Source organism: Harpia harpyja, chromosome Z, assembly GCF_026419915.1.
Source record: "Harpia harpyja isolate bHarHar1 chromosome Z, bHarHar1 primary haplotype, whole genome shotgun sequence".
NCBI classification, from domain to species: Eukaryota; Metazoa; Chordata; class Aves; order Accipitriformes; family Accipitridae; genus Harpia; species Harpia harpyja.
Window position 1 is genome coordinate 29,375,439 of NC_068969.1, and position 12,410 is coordinate 29,387,848.

General features: G+C 40.2%; 1 protein-coding gene across 12 annotated transcripts in view; it reads left to right on the top strand.

Moving 5' to 3' along the window:
* The window catches only part of FAM172A (family with sequence similarity 172 member A), a 271,889-nt gene that overhangs the window by 149,278 nt on the left and 110,201 nt on the right, over positions 1-12,410 (top strand). For 10 of the 12 annotated variants that reach the window (XR_008233477.1, XM_052776899.1, XM_052776898.1 and 7 more), the window contains exon 8: positions 10,027-10,146. The exons of the other annotated variants lie outside the window; for them this stretch is intronic. Coding sequence is in view for 9 of the 10 variants with exons in the window: in XM_052776899.1 (XP_052632859.1) it covers positions 10,027-10,146 (120 nt within the window). In the remaining variant the exon portion in view is untranslated. The remainder of the gene's footprint in view (positions 1-10,026; positions 10,147-12,410) is intronic. 12 annotated transcript variants of the gene reach the window in all.

A 12,410-nucleotide genomic window follows, 5' to 3' on the forward strand; every position in this document is an offset into this window, starting at 1 on the left:
CGCTCAACTTTCAGTTCCAATGCAAATCTAAGAAATTTCACCTGTGATGCGAGCCTTTTAAAAAAACACTCACATATTCTTGCAACATCCGCGAGGTCCTGACACGGCAGCGCTCTGAAGGCCTCCTGTGAAGACCTGCATTTGCCAAAATTAACATAGCGTATTAGGTCAGCGATGCATTAATGCAGCTGAGACCACTGGCACCTCTGTGAAGAATAGCTGTGGCGCTGATGACTTCACTCCGTGGTTTCAGGCCATTGTTTGCCTGTTGAAATATTATAAATGAGGGCTTTGAGGCAGGTCCTGTGGCCAAGAGGGTGGAAAGAGGGTTTTGATTTCCAGGGTCAGGTTGTTCCTCACCGAGCAGAGGTGGTTGAAGCACTTTGGAAACGGGGGGAGAGGGTGGTTTGGGGGTTTTTTAATTCAGAAGTAGCTCTAGGTTGTTGGTCAGGAACTGTATTAGTTGAGGGCTTAGCTGGGAAAGCTCTTTTCTGGCTTGGAGTTGTTTTGTTTTTTCTCTTGTGTGCAATAAAGCTGGATATAAAGGGGAAAAGTAACTCCTGCTGCCCAGGGGGAGGTTAGGATCCAAGCTCCCTCTGTTCCCACAGATATATATATAGCATAGCTCTGAATTTTATTTCCTGACCACCATCACCAGGGAAAGCCCAGCTTGCATCTGAAGTGGGAAAAGTGGGACAGGATCCAAAGTCGTCTTGGATGGTAATTGCGGTGGGAGCTGGGGAGAGCAGGGGCCCCAGGGAGGAGCCAAAACATGAAACATAAAAAACCTGGCTAGACATTGTCAGTCTTGCATTAGCTAAAACTTGTCATTTTAAACCTAATCTCAGCAGTCGTGCTGCAGCAAAGCACAGGTATCACCGTTTCCTCCCAAGCCAGCCCTTCATCCCCCTTTGCACTGATGGTGACAATTTAAATATTGTCTCAGCCAAATGCATTTTTCTTTTACATCTTTTATTTGGCTGTTAGATATGCTAGATATTGCACGTTTAATGTAATGCTTATTCATTTAGCAGGTCTGTCAAGATTGCTTGCTTTCCTGATAAATTGTCAGGAGTTCTGGAGGTGGGACTACACTCTTAACTTAATACAATGTGTATTTAACTGCAATATGTAAGACTTCTGGTCTTCCTTTCTGCTGCTGACTGTATACACACAACATCTTTATTACTAGGGCCTCATAAGCAATATCAGGAACACTTCCACTACTGGCCCATTTCACAAATAAATAGGCACAAGAAATTACACAGAATCACCTCAAATAGATCTGGGGATAAGACTGAGATCCGTAATAAGAAAAATGCTACCTTAAGTTGCTTGGCCATATTGCTTTCTGAAGACATGTGCCAAATAATAACCTTGGCTATGCTATTTATATCTGCAACTCCATGAATGACCAGACTTAGCTATTGTGATACCTGGTTTCTCTTTCTGTCTGAAAAGCAGCTGCTACCTACCGCCAGAGTATATATCTTGCCCCCATCTCAGAAAGTGCCCTAAAAAAGATAATACAGTCTTTTTATTTCCCTAATTATTCCTGCGAGATAAGTGGAAGAGGTGGGTGTTTTTACATCCAAAGGCTCTTGGTGTAATCCCTGCTAAGGTCATAACTAAGGAAAAGTACAATGCGACTGTTTCTGAATGCATATGAATACAGTAGCTGAATAAAATAACATCATTCACCAATAATGCATTCACATTATTTTAGTGTTCAACCTTTACAGATTGAATGCTCTGTGTTTTCACAGAGCTACACCAGACATTTGTGACCATGAACCCGCTCTGGCACCTACACAGCTGATGCAGTCCTGCCGGGTTTTGTTGTTTTACTGTGGCAAAGTATGCAAATAAAATCCATGCAGAGCCCATAGAAGAAGGGAGGAAAGAAATGTGCTCTCCATTCAAACCTTCAAGGCCAAAGCATCAGTTGTCTATGATTTTATCTCTTCCCCTCTTGTTTTCTATCAGGTCGTCCCTTTCTCACTCAACTCGGGACACAGCTACTACAATAATTCCCTTGACTCACTGCTCAGTCTTCATTGTCCTTGCTTCCCAGTGCTCCTAGCAGGACCTGCTAAACTGAATTTCAGATGCATGTCGTCAGATTTAAGATTTATTACAAATTTGCCTCCACCATCACTTTTGCTCCGTGTCTTCTCCCCCAGTCACAGCTGCTTTGCCGCTGAGATGATCTTGTTGGTGTTATCCTCATCTGCTCTCTTCTGCAGCCTCCTTTTTTCTTATTTCATACGGCTGGACTTACCCCAGTGGAGAAGGCAGTCCATCACCATCCTTCCTGAAAATCCCATTATTTAAGAGTTCTGCAAGAGCCAGCCCATCTTCCTTTATGCGTATCTCCATATATGTATAATACAGACTAGTGTTACCCATTTCAGTAAGTAAAGCAGAAGTACAATTCCTACTGTTAGTAAAATGTCCTGCTGCCTCCTGGGATCAACTCTTGGACTGGACTAGGAGACATTTCAGAAATACCTGTGCAAGCGTTCCCTCAACTGTGATTAAAACAGTAATAAAGATTTTCAGGTAGATGGGATGCTACCTAATACACTGGAATTTCTCCGTTAAAGATCAAATCTTGTTAAATGACCTGAGTTATATGAAATAGGTGTGAAGTCTTGTCTTCAGGTGCTCATGCTGCAGAAAAACATTAATACAAGATGATCTTTTCTTCCACTTTTTTCCTGTTTTCGGTTTCTATCCTTCCCTTACTTTCCTCCTTTTCTCTGTTTGTAATACCATAACTGCTGTCTTTGGGGGAAAAAAAAAAAATCGCATGCTGGCTGGCTTTTTTGCCTTCTGTTCCAGCTTTCTTGCCTTCAAAGCCTCTTAGACCTTGTCCTGCACTGAGGTTTTGGAGCTGCTCTGGTGATAATAAACCATCACATGGTTTCATTAAGTTCCACCGTAATGAAACAGTTTTTGTCTCCTATAAGGCAAATATTTGCAAAAGGAGTGAGGAAAATGCAGCAGGTGATGAGCATCATTTAGTACTCGTAAGGGTGCTGTTGGGGGAGGAAAGAGAGAGGGCAGCTGCTGGAAAAGGGTGATGCCAGAACAGGAGGTGGTGTAGCAGAAGAGGCAAAAGAGACTTGATATCACCTTTTTTTTTTAATTTGAGGGTTGTGAAAGGAGGGAGAGCATATAAAGAGGAGTGAAGTGTAAATGCAAGCCCAGAGGAGAAGGGAGTGCGGTGATGGGAGGATGTGAGGAGGACACCAGAGCTGCCATAGGCAAGACAGGGTATTTGCAGTGGTGGCAAACCCCAATTGCCCATCGCTGGGCTGTTGGGTACTTCAAAGGACTGAAGAGTTGTTTTTAACTCTGCTGGTATTAAAGCAAGTGGCAGAGTTCCTCCTGACTTACTGGGTACCTAATTAGGCCAGAGCTTCACAAATCCTGCCATGGTAGGAGCGTGGATTAAAATCTTCCGTGTTCATTTGTCTTCAACATTTGCCACCCATGCCTTCTGGTTGCTATATACACATACATACAAACATACATTAACTTACTTTTGAAAGTGTTGCTTTCTAAAAAGTTTCCAGTGAAATCCAATTAATTTTTACTGGGTCCATTACCTAAGAGTGCTGCAAAATGTGATGCTGGCGTGAGTCAGGTTACAATAATCAAGAACTGCATACCAGCAGGGAACAAACTGTATCCCTTCGCTGTTCATTTCAGACCTTCAAACATACGATTTTCTTTTAATAGAGCAGTTTTCTATACAGAAAAATATATTTTTTTTTGTACAGAAGATACCAGTGTTAGCCAGTCGCCACTGAAAACACTATTTCATCCTGGATTGTTTCAGTGACATACTGCTACTTCTAGGTTATATATTTATCTTGTTACACTTAAGTTATATATTGATTTTAATTTAATGATTTTTGGGAAGGATTGGGGGAATTGCAAAAGTTTGCCTGCCCCACGGCTCACCGAGGCAATGGGACGAGCTGTACACAACTGGAAAGGTCCTGCTGGTGGGGAAGGATCTAACACCTCCAAGGAAGAACTGGCGACAGGAGACCTAAGCCTTCTCCATCTCTGTCCTGGTTTTGGCTGGGGTAGAGTTAATTTTCTTTCTAGTAGCTGGTGTGGTGTTATGTCTTGGATTTAGTATGATAATAATGTTGATAATACTGATGTTTTCAGTTGTTGCTAAATAGTGTTTAGTCTAAAGTCAAGGATTTTTCAGCTTCTGATGCCCAGCCAAGCAAGAAGGCTGGAGGGGCACAAGAAGTTGGGAGGGGACACGGCCAGGGCAGCTGACCCAAACTGGCCAACGGGGTATTCCATACCATGTGATGTCATGCCCAGTATATAAACTGGGGGGAGTTCGCAGCGGCGGGGGGAGTGCAGATCACTGCTTGGGAACTAACTGGGCATTGGTTGGAGAGTGGTGAGCAATTGCATTGTGCATCACTTGTTTTGTGTATTCCAATCCTTTTATTAGTACTGTCATTTTACTATTATCATTATCAGTTTCTTCTTTTCTGTTCTATTAAACTGTTCTTATCTCAACCCACAAGTTTTACCTTTTTCCTTCCGATTCTCCCCCATCCCACTGGGTGGGGGGGAGTGAGCGAGCCGCTGCGTGGTGCTTAGTTGCTGGCTGGGGTTAAACCACGACAGTATGCAGTTCTGTTCTCCTGTATTTAACACATGTACCATACTTGTTTACAGTAGCTCATCGAGCTAGGAGGAGAAATTGTTTTGCTGTGATAAGCAGTAATTATAGAAACCACCTTCAAGTAAATTGTTAAAAAGCTATTCAGTTGTATGGCATATTTCCCTATTTGTATGCATTTTACTTTTCACTCGTCGCAAAAAAATGTGATTCCAACTCCTTGATTTAGAAGAACAAAGTAAAAGGAGAGAGCTGTCACTGGAGCTTAAAACTAATTTGATTTTCTTGATTTGATTTTTGGGGGTTTTGATAAATTAGAATTTTAAGATGGGATCTGAGCTGCTCTGCCCCAGTAAAGTCTATCATAGTTTAAGGCCTCCAGCTCCTGCCCCATCTATAACTTCCCAGCAACAGGTTACTTTAAAAAAAAAAAAAAAAAAAGAAGTAAAATTTGGCATTGAAACAGGAAATATGTGAACCTGTCACAGTAAGCAGTCTCAAAGGGCAAGCTGCTTTACAGGAGCTAATTAACCTTAGGAAATAATTACACAAATATGCAAATGTTGTTTAGATAATTCCATGTGTTATCAACTCAGGTAGTCCATCATAACTGCAGACCTTGCAATGTCTAGGTGTTAGAATCTGGCATAGTTGATAAGGCTTTGGTTGCTGCATCACTCCAGCTTGGTATTTAACAATTAATGACTGTGATATTACATTAGTAAATTCAACCTGTTTTTTGAATGCAACAGAACGTAACACCGTATTCACTGTGCACACACTGCTTATCTGCATATTCCTAATGGCTCTAGCCATTAAAATGTTATATACCTTTCAACTCTTACTGCTAGCAATATTGGAAAAAATGATAGACCAAAATCTGTGGCCTCTTCCCCCACTTTTTCGCACAATGGATGGCCTGAGAATTTACCCACAATAATTTGGGCTTTTCAGGGCCTTAAAAACTGTTACAGAGAGAATTTTAAATCTGCAAGCTGGTTTTCTCAAAGCAAAATCTTTTTGTGAAACGAGACGAGGAGCAGCATTTCATACAAATGTGTTTCTGTTAGCGTTGCGTAGACCCCAAAACAACGTAGTCATGGGCTGCCATTCTTGGTGTACGGTCCCCCCAAAACCGAGCCTGGCTGGTCTAGGCTGGAGCAGCCCAGAACGTCCCTAACCCATGCCAGGACTTAAGTCGAGGCTGAGCAGATCAGCGACCAGCAACCTCTTCCCTACCACAAGCTGCTGCTTCAAGCAGCTGTAGGAGAGGTTCTGGCCCTGGGATATTAAATGGCTTCATATGTATGAGAAACATGAATTTATTAATCATTGTCATATTATTTTCATAGACTGTACTATTAAACTATTTCATTAAACTTTGGATATTAAAATGAAAAGCTCCATATTAACCATTTATGATCATTTTTTGAGCAATCGCTATTTTGGTTTAAAAAGTGAGGCATTTTTTATAGATAGTTCAGAGAGAGTGTTTAAAAATATACTGGGGTGGAAAAAAAAAAAGCCTTTTGTCACTAGAAAAAGGAATCGGTCCTTAAACCAGTATTTGTGAACACTCGGTCTTTTCCACATGAAATAAAATTTCATTCCCTTTGCAAATGCTTGATGATCATTTCTCATTCAAAAGCAATACGTCCATGTGGCAAGAGCATCTTTTTGATTAGCCCCATGCACCTGTCATTAACTGAATCAGAACCTAATATCTCGCTACTTATGTTCTATATTACTTTTATGGATGCCGCTTTTATAGCAGGTTTCAGAAGTGTATGCCTCCTCTAGCTTTCAGGAAAAGGAATAAATATAACATCAGCAATTTAAAATTCCTCGGCAATACTTGTGTTAAATGATTTTAACCACCTTTATCTCCAAGGCAATCTTCAGTGGGATTTGCTGCATGCAAGTATGACAGGTGTTCAATATCTGATAGTCTCTGTAGCATTGGTAGTCACCGATGGTAAATGAGGTATATTTGCTCTATTTTTATCCATGAAAAGAACTAAAATACTATAGTTATTAGGAAAAAGACACATATGACTTTTCATTTATTAGTGAATTAAAGGGTAAATCTTACTGATAGGGTTCCATTAAAAATGAAGGCAGGTAAGATTTTGCATGATGGGAGCACGGGCGAAGGTTGTACCTTCTGCACTGAGAGCATCTGCTCCATTCCCCACCCAAGCACCACAGAGCTGGGGTGCAGCAGTCCAGTCAGGAGGTACCTGATCTGCAGCAATCCAGTAATTGCCTGGTTTTGGGTTATTTTGCATTGGTTAAGCGTCACACAGAGGCCTTTTCATGTAACATCGTTCTTGACTTATTTTATTTCTAATTATGGGGCGGGGGGAAGATTTTCAGAGGGATGGAGACCCACAGCTATGATTTCCACACCTCCAAAGAATCAGAACACTTATTTAGACGTAGAATTACCTGTTACAGATGACCAACTTTCAGCAGCTGGAAATTTAAGTTCAGCTTTCCCAGCACCTTTCCATCTCAACGTGTTTCACAAATAAGAATGCGTTCAGCTTCAGCTGCCTTCTGAGGTACATAGCGTGATTTCTCCATTCCTTTCTCTACAGTCATATAGATAATTATGTAAAGCATGACCAAGAGGCACCCACTTAATCAAGTAATTTTAAAAGGTGGTATATAAGTGCATTCTGTTTAGCTGCAATGAAAAGTAGGAAAGAAACAGCTGCCTGAAACTGTCACCTTTTGTACCGAAACTGCAGCATCCAGCCTCATAATTTCACCCAGGCCAGGCGGAGGAGGTTAATCCTGATGGACCCAGGGCAATTTGAAATCCTAAAACCAGCCATACTCTGCAGTTGGCAGTGCCCCCTCCCGCAGCCAGATGTTTCTTGTACGGACACAGCACTGGTTTATTTTCTGTCCGAGTTGTTTAAAATATGGGCTTGTTATGAGGGGAAAAAATAAGCAGATGCTCTGAAGAAAGAGCTTTTCTTCTAAACATACATGACTCCTCCAAACTCCTTCTCACACATACATGCTTTTCTTACCCTGTATAGGGTTTAGCAGAGTATGTACAGCAACACAGTTTATCCTGACATTATATGGCATTTTTTTCACCAGTAACAAACGAAACTGTACTTACAGCCTATATCTAGCTCGTTCTAGCTCATTTCTTTTTGCTTTTATAAAATCCTTTTGAGTCTTCATACTGGACTGTGAAGCTGTGCAGTTAATGATTCGGTTGACTAGACCACTGGTTATGCTTTAATTGGTGGAAGCTTTTTCGAGCTGAGTTTCTGAATCCTTCAGAAGCTTTGTGCTGCTGTCTTATTCTTGTGGAAATCCTAAAATTGTAGAATAATAAATGCAAAATGCCAGAAAATGCAATATTAACCAGAAACAACCTCTTCTTTTTGTCAGAATGTTAAAGCAGAGTTATGTACCTGTACAAAAATTGCTGTTAAGAGAATTAATGCTAACATTGTTATTTTTAAAAAAAAAATCTCCTGCATATTTAACTAAAATAAATCTTTTAGATAAACTAGTCATTTAAAAACTCTCCTAGTGTTTTAATGTGCCTTTTCCATACATATCATAATTAGAGTACATCAGTTTTCCATAGGAAACTCCAGTTCAAGTTGTCGTTCAGCTTTATCTTAATAACTGGTCTGTCAATCATATTTTCTTTATGAAATTTCTTTTGAAAACCTTCCCTCTTTCCTCACAAAGGGAGGAGTCTTTACCTCCTTTACCTATCTCTACAATCAAATTTCAAAACAGGATTGAAAGAAAATAAGCCCTTTCTCATGCTGAGGTGGTTTACAATAGTTGATACATAATTAGTTAAAACTATGTTCTGTCATAGTCAATCAAGAACAGAATCTGTCCAGGATTAAGAAGAATACTTCAGAGCACTTCAGTGCTTTTTGGCGAATTTGATAAATATGTTTTAATCGCTGCTACCTTGGAGAAAAAAAATTTAAAAGCACATAATTGTTTTAAAAGCTTTGGGTCCAGATCCATAAAGATTTGTAGCCATCTCCCTCTTATTTAGGAAACCGGGCATGAGAATAGAAGTAAAAGCCTAAATCCACCATGTTATTTAGTTGTCTGTCTTCCCATTGATTTTAGACACTCGTAAGAGCTTAAATTCCCAAAACGGAGTTGCAGCAGTGGGACTAAGACCTAAATCACTTCAGTGTTCGTGGTAAAGTTACAGTAATTCACACTGTGTAATTAGCATCTTCTGATTGCCAGTGGCTTTTGCTGGTTTGTGCTTTATTTTCCCCAAGGAAATAAGGCTTTTGTGGTCTGCATCTGAGTTACCTAGGGGTATGAAGTTGTTGGTGGAGCAGAGCAAAGGGGAAAGGGATGCAAATTTTAGGAAAGGACATGACCTTGACTGATCAGCTCTTTCTGGCACAAAAGAGTCTGGAAAGCACCAGCAGTGTTGTGCTAGAGGTGTGAAATCCTGGTGGGGCAGGGGAGCTAGCAGACCATCTTACTCTTGTCACCTGAGACTAGACAGATTTGTGGTTACGACATGGACAACCTGAGAAATAAGTGAAATACAGAGAGGTGCAGGGCTTTCCAAGAGCCTCTAAGGTAGAGGTGGGAGTGCACAACCCCTATGTTTGAGGAGAGCGCACTAAAATCAGTGTAAATCACTCCGGTGCCTTCAGTGACCCTTACATTGACTGGCATTCACAAATTCTTGTTCAATAATAAGAAAAAGCACTCCCCTCACTACTAGAGACTCCGAAGTAACGGCTAATGTGTAAGCAGTCAAGAGGTGTTTTATCTGTGCTGTATCTCATAGTCTGCAGTTGCAAAAAGTAGCATTTAAAAGAGTAGTTGCAAATACCACAGTTTTAATGTTTGGCAGATTTCCATTGGCCCATAATATGAAAAAATTGTAAAGACTGAAATTATATTTATATTGTTCCTACTTGTTTTTATTTGTTTTATCAGACTAAGGCTTAACTACTTTAAACAAACCATCAGTGAACAAACATTTGACAAAGAGTTGTCAAAAGAAAGAAAATCAGAGCAGTGGCTCATAATTTCTCTGAATGCCTCTGTTTAGCTGAATTGCCATCATGGTATTTAGACAAAATTTTGCAGATGCGTAATTTTTGTTGTATTTATTAAAATAAGCCACAATAAAGCAACAGTTTTACTGCCTTTAAATAGCAATCTTAAATTTCTTTTATTTAGACAAATTAATCTGTTCTTTTTTTTGACACTAGGGTATATTCATTTGAGGTTTGTTTTAACAAAACATTTTAACATATAGGAACACGTTGCTTTTTAGACAGAATTGCCAGTTTTTAAAAGGTAATTGTTGCAAACATAATTTCTTTCTGCAGGATAATGGATCTCCTGAAGAACATGCAATTTATGTTTGGGACCATTTTATTTCCCAGTCAGCTGCAGAGAACGTGTTTTTTGTTGCTCACAGTTATGGTGGACTTGCCTTTGTAGAGTTGGTAAGTGTGACTTCTCCATTGCCTTCTTTCCTGAAGTCGTTCACAGATTTTCTCAGTTCTTTGTGATCACCTTCTTGAAAGCAGCCATTTAGGAACAACTTGGAACCAATGGTCAGATACAGATCTGTGAGGATTTCTTTGTAACTGGAAGGTCACTGCATTTTTCTCTGGTTTTGAGTTAGATGATAAGGTGCCAAGCGTGCACAAACCTGAAAGACTGTGGGAAGACAAAACGCATTGAATCCTCCTTGTCCAGGCTATGTACTGAAAGGCAGCACTCAGTGAGTTTCTGCTCTGGGGCACAAAGACTGGAGGTGAAGACTGAGAACATGTAAGAACAGTTTTAAAGCAAAGTCACATTAACAAATGCACCAGTTTGTATATAGATTGGAACTGAACATGAGGGGAAATTTGGAGGTTTTACCCAATTTTGCAGTTTTTCCACAAAGGTCTGCAAAAGTTGCTGGGAAGACTTTTTTGCCATTTATTAGGCTCTGGATAAACCCTGCGGTGATTTAAGGTGGGGAGGACTCTGCTCACTGTAAAGCTGCTCTGCCTCTGATGCTGGGACTGCTGAACATCCAGTTGGTCAGTCTTTCACCCTTTAAAGGCAAATTTGTTGACCCCATCTGGTATATGAAGTTGCCTGTTGAACTTGTATACTATTCTTTGAGCGTAGCTATAGCCTCCTCACTTAATTGTGAAGTGCTGGTGTGGTGTAATCATGACCTGTTTTATTGAAGAAAACTAAAAAAGTCCTGTTTATTGTGGAAACGTAAATTGCAGAACATTGCAACTGGTTTTATAGACACGGGAATCAGCAGACGTGTATGTACATCTTTTGTCTATAAGACATTATTTTAGTCTCACTGAAAGTTAGTAAAAGTGGTTCCTGCCTGAAGGTAAGATGAATGCCCTAGTTAAGACGAAGCATGCATGAGTGTTTTGTTTTTAATCTTGTGCTGCTCTAAGTAGCAAGAGTAATCCAGAGCAAGACCACTTGTGTTATTCTAAGAACTTAAGATTTTTGTTAACCCTTTTCATTTGTAGAAATTAAGGCCATTTTCATTTTCCCTGTGCTCCCAGAAGTGTATTTTTAAAATATGTATGACGTGTACACTTGGACTTGAGAACAGTTCAGCTGATCATTTTCCACAAGTATTTTATTACCAGGTCAATAAATAGTCTCAAACCTAAATTTTTAGGAGACCAAATTAGTGAAGATGAATAATTCCTTCTATAACCACAACTTTGGGCAAGAAGCAGGTTGCATCACATATGGCTGTTGCTCCTGGGATGCAATGGAGGGTAGGGAGCATCTCTTCTGTCTTGGCTTTCCAGAGCTGTGATTTGCAGCTGCCCTGTGTTTCAGCCCAGGTTATTCTGGTGTGCTCGTGTGTCTGAAGTGAAGTGTTAGCAAAATTTCTGTAGGTATTGTAAAGCCACGCTGTTTGGGTCGCCGGACACCTACAGATGCATAGGCTTATCACAGGGCGGGAATAAAAATTGACTGGAGACCTTTCTTGGTGTTTCCTAAACAAAGTGCTTATTCGAAGGAGGCTTGGCAAGTTTTTCCATCACATTTCAGTCAATGGCTTGAGGTGGCATGGGTAACAGATGACCAACATGTCATTCCCATTTTGCCTGTTTCTCTTGTCACACTGGTGGATATTTCTTCACTTTTGTTCAACTTTAATATGAAGCACACAGATGTTTCAGAACAAGACTTGACTTCTGACCTTGGGGCTTCCAGGGTCAGGGTGCTCAGGGCCTGTGAAATTATCACAAGCTGAGCTAAAGTTTTTATCCATCACAGGAAGCAACCAGTAAGTAAGAAGTTAAAAAGGTGCTTTGTCAGAGAGACAAGATGGTCTCAGTAAGGGTCAGCTTCTGTAGTCTGCTGTCTCTGCAGGAGATGCATGCCTGAGAGGAAGAATATAATATATAACCATTGGCACATCACATATCTGTCATGCAAAACTAGACCTGAGAAGTATATTTAATGTAGCCCGATTGTTTCTTAAAAAATCAAAGGATATTAACACCTGGTTTTGGTAGAGGTGGCTTGATATCTGAGCTCCACTGAAAGCAGTTTAATTAAATAATGCATAAACTGAAGCAGATATCATTGAAATAAACCCTGAACTACTTTATCACAATATTAATCTATAAGATTTTATTTTGTTATGATCTTTCTCTTCAATTTTATATCCATATGGCACTTAGTAATTGCAAAGAGCTCAAAAAAGAAGAAAAGGAGCAGC